This window comes from Cyprinus carpio, chromosome B15 (genome assembly GCF_018340385.1).
Source record: "Cyprinus carpio isolate SPL01 chromosome B15, ASM1834038v1, whole genome shotgun sequence".
Lineage (NCBI taxonomy): Eukaryota > Metazoa > Chordata > Actinopteri > Cypriniformes > Cyprinidae > Cyprinus > Cyprinus carpio.
The window spans coordinates 15,251,422-15,266,734 of NC_056611.1; the positions used below are offsets into that span (position 1 = coordinate 15,251,422).

The 15,313-nt window shown below is 35.9% G+C and overlaps 2 protein-coding genes across 2 annotated transcripts in view; one reads left to right on the forward strand and one right to left on the reverse strand.

Annotated features, from left to right (window-relative positions):
• Positions 1-15,313, forward strand: part of sgsm2 (small G protein signaling modulator 2) — a 124,243-nt gene that overhangs the window by 54,691 nt on the left and 54,239 nt on the right. The gene's annotated exons all lie outside the window — the stretch shown is intronic.
• The window catches only part of timm50 (translocase of inner mitochondrial membrane 50 homolog (S. cerevisiae)), a 31,508-nt gene that overhangs the window by 11,568 nt on the left and 4,627 nt on the right, over positions 1-15,313 (reverse strand). Inside the window, exons 4-6 of the mRNA XM_042739412.1 lie at positions 9,216-9,237; positions 1,495-1,553; positions 1,288-1,407 (exon numbers count right to left, since the gene is read on the reverse strand). Coding sequence (XP_042595346.1) covers positions 1,288-1,407; positions 1,495-1,553; positions 9,216-9,237 — 201 coding nt within the window. The remainder of the gene's footprint in view (positions 1-1,287; positions 1,408-1,494; positions 1,554-9,215; positions 9,238-15,313) is intronic.

Below are 15,313 nucleotides of genomic sequence, written 5' to 3' on the forward strand. Positions count from 1 at the left end.
TGGAAAACAAGCGCGTGACTATTGTGATCATCTGTCTTTAAAATAGAAGCAGAGCAACTTAGAAGCATTTTTCACATCAATTCAATGTTAAATGTCTTTAGTCAAGTAAGTTGTATTTTAGCATCAAACTCTTCTGTACTGTGAGCTACAACCTGTACTTTTGTATAGTTTAGAGTAACAGATACTTTCAACTGCACTTTTATGTGGCACTGAACACCTATGCCTGTGTATACATGTCAGACAAAACCAAAAAGTAAGAGTACAGTCTCAGACAAAGCTTCACTTGAGGTTCAACAAAAATCAATGTGCTATGAAGCACGGTAACAGTCTGCTGAGGTGTGTCAGGTTACAGCTCGGCTATGCTCCACCTGTCACCTGTGTGTGGCCCTTCCCTCACAGCTGGCTAGGTAGAGGGAACAGAGGGGAGGAGGTAAAAGTGGGCGACAGGTGTTTGTAGAGGGAAAGAGTTGGAGGTTGGATCATATGATTAACAGAAATTGATAAGGATAGTAATAAACTGACTAAGGGTTGTTTAATAGTAAATCAAACCGATCAAATTGTGACACTTTATTGTAGTCTGGATCTGTGTGCACAAAAATACACATTATACAGCACTGTACATAATGAGTGTGTGTACAGAATATACGAGAGCAGCCGCAGCTGTGTTTAGTTTGAAACAGGACAGGGCCTGCAATTAGGAGCCAAACGCCCACGAGAAGTTTACTAGGGGCTCAATCTAACCAATCTAGTTTCATGATAGCTCTAGAAATATAGATCTGAGAATGTGAAGTCTATGTCTCGAAGATCAAGGTGGCTCTTTGGGACGGGGAGCTGACATGCTCTATATGGTGTGAAATGCTGAACTCCATCTTAAACTTAATAAAGCATTTTATTATTATTGTACATGCAATTACTAGAAATAAAGATTTTTTTTTTTTCAATTGGAGACAGGCTTCCACAGAGTTTTTTTTCCCATCCTATTAATTGTACTTTTAAAAATGTATTTCTCATAATGAAAGCCTATTAAAATTGAATTAAAGGCAAAATGAGTTAAAAAAATGAACAGAAATATTCAATTACACTACCATTTAACAGATTTACAAAGAACTGTCTTATGTTCACCAAGGCTGCATGTATTTGATTAAAACACAAAAAAACAGTAATATTGTTAAATATTATTATAACTTAACCGTTTTCTGTTTTAATGTTAAACGTAAATCGTAAATGACAAGAAGCTGAATTTTGAACAGGTTCTCTCATGGTTATTTTAATCGAGCTGACACCTACCGACCACTCTGGATGGAGGAGGACGTCGGTGAGCTCCAGCACTAGAGTGTATGGAGGCTGGTAGTAGGGTTCTCTCAGAGGGTCTGGGAGAAGCTTTGGGCTTGTGGGCTCGATGATCATCTTACAGAGAAGCAGAAAGAAAACATTCTAAATCTCTGATTCTTTCCTATGCAGATATAGTTGGGAATATTTTTAGTATCCTCTAACCTGTCTGTAATCTTTGAAATATTTAAAGGCTCTTCTCAGCTGCTGGATGACAGGAACATCTAGAGGACAGAGAAATCATAGACTGGTAAAGTCAGATGAATTAAATATTATTCATGTTTATTTTAGCTTCTCAAATGCCTTCAATTTAATAGGGCTGGGTAAAAAAAAATATTGATTTCTCTTTTTTTAATTTATTCTCATTTTCACGACATGATATCGAGTCTTAAATTCGAAAAAACATTAGTCTGGCCTGTTTTCAGTTTATGAATGGAAAATTATAGCTCACTTCCCACCCAAATAAATCGCAATAAGCAATTTAGTCCATTTTATTACAATATTCAAACAATAAATGCCATTTTGGCGCTGTTTAATGTGACAGATTGCTGTTGTGCCAAAAGTGGCAACGCGAAGCGCACATGAACTGATCATGCCCTCCGCTTTAACCAGTTACAGCTTGTAAACAATGTCACGTAACGTCACATTTAAAAACATATTCAGTGGCCATAAACCTGTTGTCATCTAGAGAAATTAACTCTGGAGAGGAGCATTTTGCTAAATACATGCACTATATAACATATTCATTATATTTTTTGTACTGTTCTTTAGTGTCTTATTTAATAAATCCGTCAAGTTTTTATAACAGCTACCACTTAAATGTTTATATTGCAAAAAATAAATTGGAAGAGAAATATAATGAAGTAACTGTAACTTTATTATTATAAAAAACTTAATTGAGCGCAAACGTAATCATTTATATACAAATCAGTTAATTTGCATGCATATTTTAAAGAAATAGTTGGGAGACTTTTTTCCTTGAGGAAATTGTGTTATGTACTTTTAGATATAGATCCGAAACAACTGATATCGAATTGAACGGAATCAAAAATCGAATAGGAAATTGAATTGAAAGGTTGTCAATCAAACAAATTGTGAAATTTGTGTCAAAACCCAGCCCTACAACATACTGTATAAAATGCAAAAAATGTTTAGTCGTTTTAAACCATTTATAGCTTACTGATATTAAATCCCCACATCCAACAATAATGGCTACTTCAAGACAATTTACAACATCTCCACATCTTTCAAACTAAAGTTATTAGCCCCATTTCATGGCCTCAGCTCCCTCCAGTCGCCACATGCCATATGCCACCTCAAGCGGCAGAAAGGACAGATAAAGTGGCGGCACACAGGTTCCACGCGACTCGCTGTGCATCTGTTAAGGCAGCCAGCCCGCCAAGGGGCCTGACAATAACATCAGAGCACGAGGAAGGAGGCTGATTGGGAGACATTGGGGGAGGGATGATATAAACTGCTTAAACACCATCTCCTCTGGACGCTTGAGCCCTTTCCCTCCTTTTCTCCACTGTTTGATTAGTTCAGAGAGGGAGTGTTTGCGCTCTGTGAGGGAGCATGTGCCTGTTGGCAGCCTCCAATGGAATAAGCTTTCCCTTGAGACTAATGAATGAGACGAGATGGACGTCTCGTCATCATACTCATATTGAAGGGAGACAGTGGTGGTGTTAGTAGGTGACATATATATGGTATCAGCAACACAGATTTGTTTTCTGTAAAGTAATGGATTTATGAAGCAAATCTAAAGCCGTGTTAGACAAAAACACCTGTTGAACAACAAATAGTTCTCCAAAAATTGTCTCACTTCCTCACCAACATATTGTTCTAAAGACACTCTTGCTTTGAGAAACCCAAAAGAAAAATATTACAGAATTAAAATCACCATAATAGTGGTCCATGCATGATATTTAAAGTCTTCTGAAGCCATATGATGGCTTTGTTTAATAATTATTTATTTATGCAACTCTCAAATCAAATATGGTACCTGAGATGTTTGAATTCCTGTATTGTGAATGACGACTTAAAGGGGTCATATGATGCTGCTAAAAAGAACATTATTTTGTGTTTTTGGTATAATGAAATGTGTTTATGCAGTTTAAGGTAAAAAAAACACATTATTTTTTCACATACTGTACATTATTGTTTCTCCTCTATGCCCCGCCTTCTGAAACACGTCGATTTTCACAAGGCTCATTTCTCTGAAAAGCGAGGTGTGTTGTGATTGGCCAGTTATCCAGCGTGTTGTGATTGGCCGAATGCCTCAAGCGTGAGACGGAAATGTTACACCTCTTATCATTTTGTGAAGCCTTGTCCGGTCGGAGCGACGAGACATAAACATAAAACCCATTATAAACGTGATATAAACATGATTTCTAGTTGTGTTTTCTTTTGGAAGGCAAAAACAAAGTAGTTTCGCTTTCTCAACGGAACAACGTCACACACCGTGGCCTTGAGTGAGCGGAGGCCGGAGGCTTAGAGTGAGCCGTGGCGGGCTTGAGTGAGCAGATGCGGGCGGCTTGAGAACGGTGCAGCAGGCGGATTCTATGAAGGAGTGTACCTTGGGCTTGCGGCAACCACATGTGACGACCCCGGACTGGACTCCGCTTCATCCACGGTGAAGGCCGATCCGGCAATCCACAGTGCAAAGTTGATGTATTTCCTCAGCAACCAGCACGGATCAGCTCCAGGCAGATATCGTCCTCTTTTGGAAGGCCAAACAAAGTAGTTTCGCTTTCACAGTGAGACACACAGTGTCTATACGACATGGCGGCAGCGGCAACAACAATACTACAATGAGAATAAAAGGTACGCCTTCTTTCTTTGCGTGAACATCTGGGCGACATTATGCAAATCTTCCCACATACTGACGTAGATATGTGGGGGCGTGTTAGAGCGAGACGTTTCAGGGGGGCGTGGAGGAGTCTCAACTTTTATAAAGAATATCTCTTTGGATTTGAGACTTTAGTCTTTGCAACTTTACAGATCTTCTTTATTCACCAAGAGCTTGTAACACTCCAAAGAGAAAGGAAAACTTGAAATCGCATCATATGACCCCTTTAAATTTGTATGAAGTAATTTGGAGACTTTAAGAGAACTAGATTAAGTTTATAGTGCTTTTGTGACATTTTGGCACATTGGACACCAATAATAACAAAATTGGGAACTGGAAAATCTATTTTTATGTTCCATGGAAAAAATTAACATCACATATTTTTGAAGCAAAGTTGGTGTTGGTAAGATTTTTTTAACTGGTTTCTTATGAGCAACAAGGCTGAATTTATTTGATTAAAAATACAGTAAAAAACTGAAATATTGTGAAATATTATTACAACTTAAAATAACAGTTTCCTATATGAATATATTTTAAAATGTAATCTATTTCAGTGATGGCAAAACTGAATTTTCATTATTATGGACAGTTGTGCTGCTTAATGTTTGTGGAAACTGATAATTTTTTTTCAGGATTAGTTGAACAAAACAAAACAAAAAATAATAATAAAAAGTTACTGTAGAAAAACGTCTTTTCTGTCATTTTTGATCAAAAAATAAAATAAAATAAATCTTTGAACGGTAATGTAGAGTAACCATTTCTTTTACTTTTTGTATGATTCTAGAAAAAGTTTATCCTCTTCACATCCACCTCAGTCGCCTGTTAAACTCCATCCCAAACTGGCACATCTGTCCTTCCTTCTCCACTAGACCAAGATCAATACAAAGGGTGAACAGTTGCAGAAACCGTTACCAAGACTGATCCAAGACGACACCGGTAAAGCGCGGAACAACTGGGTGCACTTTGAAGAGTCTCTTTTGCTAACCTTGTTTGTCAGTGTAAATGCGAGGAGTCCCATTGTTGCTTCACAGAGGGTCTGTGGCTCTCTGGAGGGATGTCCATTGAGTCTCCGGCAACGAGGGAGGGAGAGGAAGATCGATGGCTAGGCCTCTGGACACAACAAAGGCCTCCTTTAATCCTGCACTGGGTTAGCATATGCTTCGCTAGTTTGCCAAAGGCCATTACTCAATTGCCTTTCTTCCATCCCTTTCTTTGGGAGCCTCTTGCTTTTTTCCTCCCTGTCAATCGCTCCTTTCTCCAGCCGTGAAAAGTGGTCTTTATTTGCGGCCTCACTCTCGTTGCTGTTATATGGGGATCTAACTGTCCTATGGATAGTGTACCAAGCCTAAGCTTGTGTTTTCTTGGGTCATCTACAGCTCGCCATTTGTTTGCTTTGAGTATCGGAGGCTTTTTGTGCTTGAGGATGAAACAACAGTTCTGACCCCCTAACCTATTCCTCCCTATAACAGGGACAACTCTACAGTCTACCTGGAACTTAGACCATTAGAGTAACATAAGATGTTTAGACCTGAAGATAATTTTTTTTTTTTTTTTTCACGTCAAATATGAATTCATTAAAGGAATATGAAACAAATTTGAGCTTACAGTAAAAAAAATTTAACTGATACTTTTATTAAACAAGGATGCATTAAATTGATCAATAGTTACAGTAAACACATTTATAATGTTACAGATTGTTACTATTTGTGTTTCAAATAAATTGTTCATTTAAAAATTATTTTGTTGTACAACAATGAATAACACATTAGAATGATTTCTGAAAGATCATGTGACACTAAAGACTGGAATAATGATTGCTAAAAATTCAACTCTGCATCACAGGTATAAATTAAATTTGAAAGGGATAGTTTACCCAAAAATGAAAATTCTGTCAGTAATTACTCACCCTCATGTCGTTCCAAATCCATTAGACCTCCATTCATCTTCGAAACACAAATTAAGATATTTTTGATGAATTCCGAAAGCTCTCTGAGATGTCTCAGAGAGTTCTTGGAATGCATCAAAAATATCTTAATTTGATGTGTTATTTATTGCATTTTTGGGTGAACTATCCCATAAACATACATTCAAATAGAAAAGTTATTTTAAATTGTAATAATATTTCACAATATTAAAATTTTTACTGTATTTTTGATCAAATAAAAACAGCCTTGGTGAGCATAAGTTTTAATAAATATTCAAATGACATGAGAGTAGCCATAGCACAACAATAACGATAGCAACAAAGAGGTACAATATTGTTGAAATCAATTTCAGCATGTTTTTTTTGTTTTTTTTTTAGCGGATTAATGATAAAAACATTGACAGCCAATCAAAGTTTTAAGAAACTTGTAAGTGGCAGATGATAAAACTTCAGCACATGCTTATAATAAAGAGAATTTTTCTTTGAGTTTTCAGGTTTATGAGATCCATGCCTGGCAGACTAAAAAGGGATTACAGAGATAACCGAACAAGCCCAATGCCTTCAATGGAAAGTGAGCTTTCACACCTGAGAATTACACTAACCCTCCTTTTTTTATTTCCTGATTTTTGTTGTTGCTATCGGTTGGTGATGAAATCTTTGCGTGTTTAAGCCCAAGCAAAACAACCCCTCCTCCTGACACATTTGAATCCACGCGTTACCACTGCAAACAAGACTACACTTGTTGAATAACTAGACCCAGGTGATTGTTGTCCTGACGTTTTTTTATACTCCACTCATCACTTTACACAAGTGATTGGTGTACGAAACCAAAGTTTTAAACAAACAGACACAAAGAATTATTTTTAGTCTCGGTGATGTGATCTAATAAAAACAACAGTTTGTGACTCCGTAAATTACATAACTGGCCAGTTGCCATCTCGTACAAATTGAGTGATGCAGGTTTTGATAGGGGGTGGGTTGGCGCAGGATGTGCATATAAGTGTCTTCTATTGAATGCCGTCACTTGGCAAGGCAGAAAAGGTTTTTTGGAGGCACGCTTGTTTGCCTTGTCCCCTCTCCGTGAGGTTGTCGCTTATGAAGGGTCCTATCTTGGTTCCGATGTTGGTCTTCTGGTTTGTTTTGTGCTGTGTTAGGGAGGGTGAGCATGGGCCCAGGAGGCAGAAAACCTGCTTCTCCACTCCCTTGAGGGAGTAGGCGTTTCACCTCGGTCCCTAACGTAATCATGGGCCTTCGTTATGGCATTAAAAGCTATAAGAGCTTTAGTGTTGGACAGCAGCGCTCTGGGCTCAGAGGTTATAAATCGGGGCTGGAGGGGGGAGATGGATACTTCAGGGAATGCGTGGAATTAATTACGTAATTATGATAAGAGTGTGCGATCACGTAGAGAAAGCGAAAGCAGCCTGCTATCTCAATTGACATCAGCAGTGAATGAAAAGCGCAGGTGTTCTGCATTTATCGCTATTAAGTGGCGTCTCTACCTTTACTCTATTAATGGTAATGCTCTGAAGATGGCATATCTGTACTCGATGGTGCTATAAAAGTGAAAGTCAAATAACCACATAAAAATCACCATAAAGCCCAAGCCATTTCACAAACAGGAAGCCAAACTTAAAGGAACAGTACACCTTAAAAAAAATAAATTAATAAGTAAAAAAATGGAATAATGCAGGTTTATTTCAAACCTATACGACTTTCTTCTGTGAAATTCTGAAGAATAAACCCTACTGTTCAAACATTTGCCCTAAGATTTTTTTTATTTACCACAGATGCATTTAGTTGATCAAAAGTGACAAAAATGTTTATAATGCTGCAAGTGATATCAATTTAAAATAAACGTGGTTCTTCTGAACTTTTGAATTATCAAAGAATCCTGAAAAAAATGGATCTCAGATTCCACAAAAACATTAAGCAGCTGCAGCACAACTGTTTTTTAACATTGAAAATAAAAATAAATGTTTCTTGAGCAGCAAATCAGCATATCAGAAGGATTTCAGAAGGATCATGTGACACTAAAGATGGGAGTAATAATGGTAAAAAAATTCAGCTTTGCATTACATGAATACATTACATTCTAAAGTACATCAAAATCAAAAAATAATCTGTAATAATATTTCAAAATATTACTGTTTTTACTGTAGACTTCTTCTAGAAGACACTTCTTTCAAAAACCTTTAAAAAAAATCGTACTGACCACAAACTTAAAAGTAGTGAATTTCCCATCTACAATTCTGTGAAAGAGAACAGAGTTTCTAGCTCCAAAATGAACAAAAAAAACACAGCGTTGTGTGTTTTACAGGTCACAGAAAGTCATACAGGTCTGGAACAGCATAGTGGTTAATAAATGGAGGCTGAATTTCTATGTTTGTGTGAACAATCCCATTAAAATGGAAAAAAAGAGGCACAAGCCTCATAATTCAACCACCCACAATTAATAGTCAATGTAGCGAGAATGAATGCAATGAAATAACTGCCAATTTGAACTGGCGCATGCGCCACATGCCACTGGTTAAGGGCCAATCCGGGTGTGTGAGAGACTGATGCTTGCAGGGGTCATTTGCAGGGGCTTGGCCCCATGAAACATTTGGTTGTGCAGTGGGCTGACACCCGCTGGCACTGGGTAAAAGGTGCTGCATGGCACCAGAAATCCATCATGTGCCATGCTAACTGACAGGTCAACAAACACACAAGCAGGCCAGAAGGGTCCTCATCTGCTAAAAATGGCTGTGTAGCAGGGCGAACAATACTCTGCTTTCAAAAGGAGGGGCAATGACAACATTTTGCGCTTGCAGACTGAAGGTCTACAAATAATGGAGTTCTCTACTTTATTTTTGTCATGCCAACTTCCTTCTGAGCTTTGAGCTATGCATTCAGTGCATTTAAACCCATTTAGAGGTGAAACTAAACTGTCTTATCAATGAGGTGAACATCTGTATGTAGGAATAAAATGCCCACCACAATAAGCCCTCAGCTTGGGTTATTACCTTAAGGTTACTTTTTAAAACGGTGTGAAAAGCCTCTGTAAGCACATGAAATGTCCAAACCATTTTATAACTGCCTCAGGGCCTGATGTGTTCAGATAAGGGGAGGACTTACCATTATCAAACTCATCTGGAATCTGGAAAAAAAAAAAAAATTATCTGGAATCTAACAAAAAAGAAATGAAGAAAAAAGATGAGAGATAAGAGAAGAGATTTTCAATTTATACATCAAGTCATCACATGTGGGTATGAGGAGAGTGCTTGCACACAAACTTGAAATACAACAAATTAGCAGTAAAACGTTTGATAAAACTCCTTCGATTCTTCCAGACTGACAGGTAATTATTTCATTTTCCATATTCTATTTAGTTAAAGTTTTAGTAATTTTGTTTCGCATTTTTGCTATTTTACTAGTTTTTTTTTATGCTTACATTTTTTTATATTACATATTCATTTTTATTTCATTTTTTAATTGTTTTAGTATGTTAAACTAAATGAAAATGAGAAATGTTGCTTTGGCAGCTGGCTAAAAAGTTCAAATAAGTTTATTAAGTTAATGTTTAGTTCAACTTTTGGTTTAGTCATCTATAATACTTATATATAATATTATATATAATACATTTATTCTACAATACTATTGAACATGGCACATCAGGCACAGCTAAAATACCTTTTGGCATATTACTGTCAGATTAAATGTACAAATATATAGTTCTTTAGTCTTTTAATAACAATATACATTGGTCCACCAATAAGTGCCAAACCAATTAATATTCAGCTGCATGTCAGCAGGTTCTGCCCCTCTTGAGGTCCAGGACCACCACATGCTGCCTGGTGGGACGGTTCACAGTACAAAGTGGGCAAAGGGCATGTTTCTAACCTCTGTCATTCTCCATGCATTCATTAATTGTACAGGAAACCACTCTAGCGCCCTCCACTGGACAAAACACAGCCAGTATACAGAAACAAAGGGCCAAGTGCGATTTTAGGCTGAATTCAAGCATTCATTTTCTGGTTCAACAAATAAACAGGTCGCTCAATTATACATGTTAAGTGAAAACAGAAAATATAAATAAGTGGAGTTAAGAAAAGGAACACCTAGTTAAACATGAAGAACGCACACTGCCCCCTGCTGGTGAACTGCATTTCTGCACCTTATCAGACTACAGTTGATCATGTTGGTCCAAATCTCTTTGTCTGACTTTCTTCTGTGAAACTAAGATTATTTGAGAAAGTCTCTCTCTCTCTTTCTCTCTCTCTTTGTGTGTGTTTGATTTCGACATGCCTCAAAGTGTTCCACAGAAGAAAGAAATATAAACAGGTTTAGAATGACATGAGGTTGAGTAAATGATGATAGAAGAGAGATTGTTGTTTATATTAATAAAGCCATATTTATATTAATAAAGCCAAAAAAGCAATGGATAAACTTCATGGTTATGGATCGAACACAGTATATCCAAGTGTTGCCAACTGAGCATGCAAGCAAAAAATTATTTAATCTCTTCATTTTATCTATTTTAGCTATGAATTTGTATTTATTTTTGTATTCTGAGAAACCACAACCACTGAAGATGAAAGCTCTGTAACCATACAGAGTGCGCTGTACTCATATCTACTCACAGACACACTGCTATTCGATTAGTATATGATCCTAAAAACTCAGCTTTGCATTTTAGGAATAAATTATACATCGTTAAAATATAAAATATAGTTCAATAGAAAAGAGTGATTTAAAGTATAATAATATTTCAATTTAATACTGTTTTTACTGTATTTTTGATTAAATAAATGCAGATTTGGTGACCATAAAATTCTTGAAAAATCGTTTTAATAATCCTACTGACCCCAAAAATGTGAACAGTTATGTAAATGAATCTGTTAATATTTCTCATCAGCACTGAAGAATATTGGAATTGAAAGCCTTGCAGGAAATGCTGCACATGCTGAAGCACCGAAACAACAGCCATAGTGGCTGTTACCTCCAATGAAAGAAATTCAATCAGGTTTGGAGTGATTTGGTTTAAAGTTGTGTTCTATGTTAAGTGGATTTATATTTTGGTATCATTGTGTGTCATAAATTGGCAGTTTAATTCATGTTAAGATCATTGAATGTATAAAACAAGGTCTTAACTACATGTGAAGTGTGCCCAGTTAGATCACTTGTCCAAAAGGCAAGCGAGCCAAAAGGGTCATTAAATCAAAGAAGTGTAGACACCTGTGCTAAGTGTGTCCTTTAAGTCACTTGTTTCTGTAGGACATTATTAAGAGGGTTTAATTCACATGACAAATGCTGGGTAAACAGTCTGTTTGAAGGTTATGGCTTTGGTGAAGGTTCCTGTTTTGAGTTTTCAGTATAAACTGCCCTACTGACGCTGGAAATTACTAAAAAGCCAGCCACCAATTGTTCCCTCTAGTATCCAAAAGCCGCGCAAGAGAAAGAAATAATGTGCCGCTACACGCCGCTGGAAAGCCATTGTTTTCAAAACTGCCCTTGAGCTAAAGTCTAGTATAAAATCGGCTACTGCCGCTGGAAATTACAACAGCCAGCCACTTATTTTGTAAATGATTTTTTCATGTGGGATGTGTGATAATTTCATGTGTGTTTTTGCGGTTTTTGGTTGAACTGGTTGAATGATCTTTTGAGAACATTGACTGGTTGTATGTTCTTTCGGGTTTTCCCAAACACTTTACCGTTACAGGTTGAACTGGTTGAATGATCTTTTGAGAACATCTAATAACTAAAAGACTGAGGTGCGAACCATATCCAAAATATTGTGGCAGGGTGACAAGACCTTCTGGCAAGAAGTCTAATAAGTTTTGTATGGTCTGTGTCTTTACATTCACAACTCTTACGACATGTCAACTGCCTGAGAAGTGTGCCCGTTCAAAGTGATCCACAGCCTACAGCATCTCCAGTGACAGACATGTGATTTGAATGGTATGTGTGCCCGTTCAAAGTGATCCACAGCCTACAGCATCTCCAGTGACAGACATGTGAAGAACTAAAGCTTTGAGGCAGCTATCTTCCCGAGGAAACACCTCAAGCCTTTACACATAGCACACTGATGTGAAAGGTAAGCCTTTAAAGGGATAGACAAAAATGTCTAAGAGTCTGGAAACTACTGCAATGTTTTGAAATGATTGCTGATGTCAATCATATTGGCATATGGCCAGGAACAATGGAATTTTTTTCAGCCCCCAGATTGTTCGAATGAGCCAACAAACTTATATGGAAATGTATAATGGAATTTTTTTCAGCCCCCAGATTGTTCGAATGAACTGATGTGAAACACAAAACATGTCTAAAGAGTCTGGAACAAAAAGAATAATAATTAAAAAAAATAAAATAATAATAATAATAATAATACAAATAATAATAACAAATATATAAATAAAATGGTAAACATTTTCACAACCCCTTAAAAAAAAAAAGTAAAAAGGCACTGTATTTGAAAATGAGCTCAAAGCAATTTACACAGACCTACAAAAAATAAATTAAATGCTTAAAGAAAAGGTATTTAAAAATAACTTCATTCAATAAATATAAATAAACAAACAATAAGGTAAAAAGTACTTAACTTACACAAACCCTCAAATAATAAATAAAATGGTAATAAAAGTATAAACAAGCTACAAAGAAATTTACACAATCCCACTGAAAAAAAATAGTAAAAAGGTACTGTATTTAAAAATAAGCTCAAAGCAATTTACTACGCTACAAATAAAATTAAAAAATAACATTGAATATAAATAGTATGATGGTAATGTTTTTAAACAAAGCAATTTACACTACCCATCAAAAAAATTATAAAATGGTTAAAAAAGGTATTTAAAAAGAACTTCAAAAATAAATAAATACATAAACAAACAAGCAACGTAAAAGGTACTTTTTTAATTTAAACAACCCCTCAAATAATAAATAAAATGTTTTAAAAAAATTATGAAGAAGCTCAATTTACACAACCCTTTAAAGAATAAACAATTAAAATGGTAAAAAAAAATGTAAAAACAAGCTCAAAGCAATTAACACAACTCCTCCAAGAAAAAATATTAATAAAAAGGTACCATATTTAAAAATAAACTCAAAGCAATTTAAACAATTACTTGAACAAACAAATAAATAAAATGGTAAAAACATGTACAAACATTTAAAAACTTCAAAGCAGATTGAAAATAACATAGTACCAAACTAAGCACTTTCTGTCTTGCATTTTAAAGCAAAGGGTTCGGAGTTGTCCTGGCAAAAAAACAAAAAATAAAACACAGACAAAAGCCTGTCTATGGGAAGAGAGACAGGTTTCCAGTCCCACACTGTCACCTAATTGACATCCAGTTGGAGTGAGTAGAGGTGACAATTTTTACAACAAAAGGTCTGGCACACTTCACATTTTGTCTCCTATATGGTCGTATTCACATGTTATTTTTTTTCTTTTTGGTTGAGTGAATTTAGATTTGTATTATATGTGGTAGCATGAAACAAGACAGTTTTCCCGTGCAAACACCTTAGCCCATGCACATGCCGCAGCTCGAAAGGTGTGTGGTTTATAGAGCACAGCAGCAATGAGGTGACACCTGTGATCATCACACCCGGTGTGCTGTGAGAAGTGTGTCTGCGCAACAGCTGGGTCTAAATCCCACAGTTAGGAGACCTGGCAAACCCAACTTTTCCGATATGACTAAAAGGTTTCTACAAATGTGAGAAAGAAATATGTGAGAAATTGCTTTAATATTCAAAAAACTATTATCTTTGATACAATTTGATCTTTCAGTCTACCTTGCAGCAACCAAAATAGCTATGAGAACAAATAGTACCATCGTTTACGGTATAACTTCCTTCAAAATAAAATCCCCTGGGTTTGAGATATTGTGTAATGAAATGGCATTCAAACATTTCTAGGTTCCTGGGTCACAGTAACTGAATGCAGAAGACTGATTTTAAAGATCACATTCGTCTCAAGATATGGCATAAAATTATAGTCCTTTTGTAACAATGAACATTAATCATACTTTTAGTTCTCCAAACAGAGTCAGGTTTTTTTCATTTGCTTAAACAAGCATTTTAATTTATTTTATTTACCTGATATCTGTTCATTCATTCAGCCAAGCATGTATTTAGATTTCTCAGGAGTGTATATTTGTCAACTATTTTATAAGCTACTTGAGAAGTGTTAACTATAAACAGTTATGTGCTTTAAATGCTAGTTAAAATTAGGACAGTAAACAAAACAGGTTGATATCTTGGTCTTTTTGTTTAAACTAATAACACCAAAGCATTCCAGTTTGACTTCCTCTTTGGTAACTTCATTATAATGTTTCAGGTGTCATGAACTAAAAATGAATATAGCTTTTATGGCATTATTTAACATTAACGTTGATTAACATGTTAATCTGCAAAACTATAAAAACATTAGTAGTTATAAATGAACAGTAATGTATTATGTTCAACAAATTAATAACTGAACAATAGTATATAAACTGAAATGATAGTAGTTGTATCTCAGCCAAATTTTGTCCTAATTTTTCTGACTTTGAAGCATAGCCTACTGCCACATAAAACTCCATGCGATTGCTTAATAGTTTTATCCAGGCCTGGTTCCAGAATTAAATACTGCGGGTGCTTCAGAAAGTGTATGTGTATTTCCATGTATATTTTTGTCCCGTCCATTACTCTTTCGAGTTTGAATCCTGCATAAATAAGCGGATATCATTTTTGAAACTTTGCAGCATGGAAGCGGCCAAAAAATAAAAAGTTCTATACAAATTCTGAATGGATTAAAGGCTATAGCATACAAAGCACACAAACAGCACTGCCTTTATAATTTTAACTTTATAATAAAAGTTGTCCCTTATCTAAATCGTGATCTCATTAAGTCATGATAAAAGTTGTCACTTATTTTATTATTTTAACAAAATGAAACCTTTTGATTCTCCCCAGAGCGCAAACACAAGTATGCATTAGATAGTTTGCCAGATCAGTTTCGCCAATATGATAGTGAATAGATAATATCTTGAGCTTTTACATGGGTACTCAGCCATTCCCAAGCACCCACGGGATCAGCGCCTATGTTCACAGCATGCAAAACTCAAATTAGAACCGGCAGAAATGTTTTGAAATCACTTGTACCCTACCTGATCGAAAAAAATCCAGTCTTTCACTCTACCGGTGTCAATTTGCATCTTGTTAAAGATTTAAATCCCTGCCACCAAGATGCT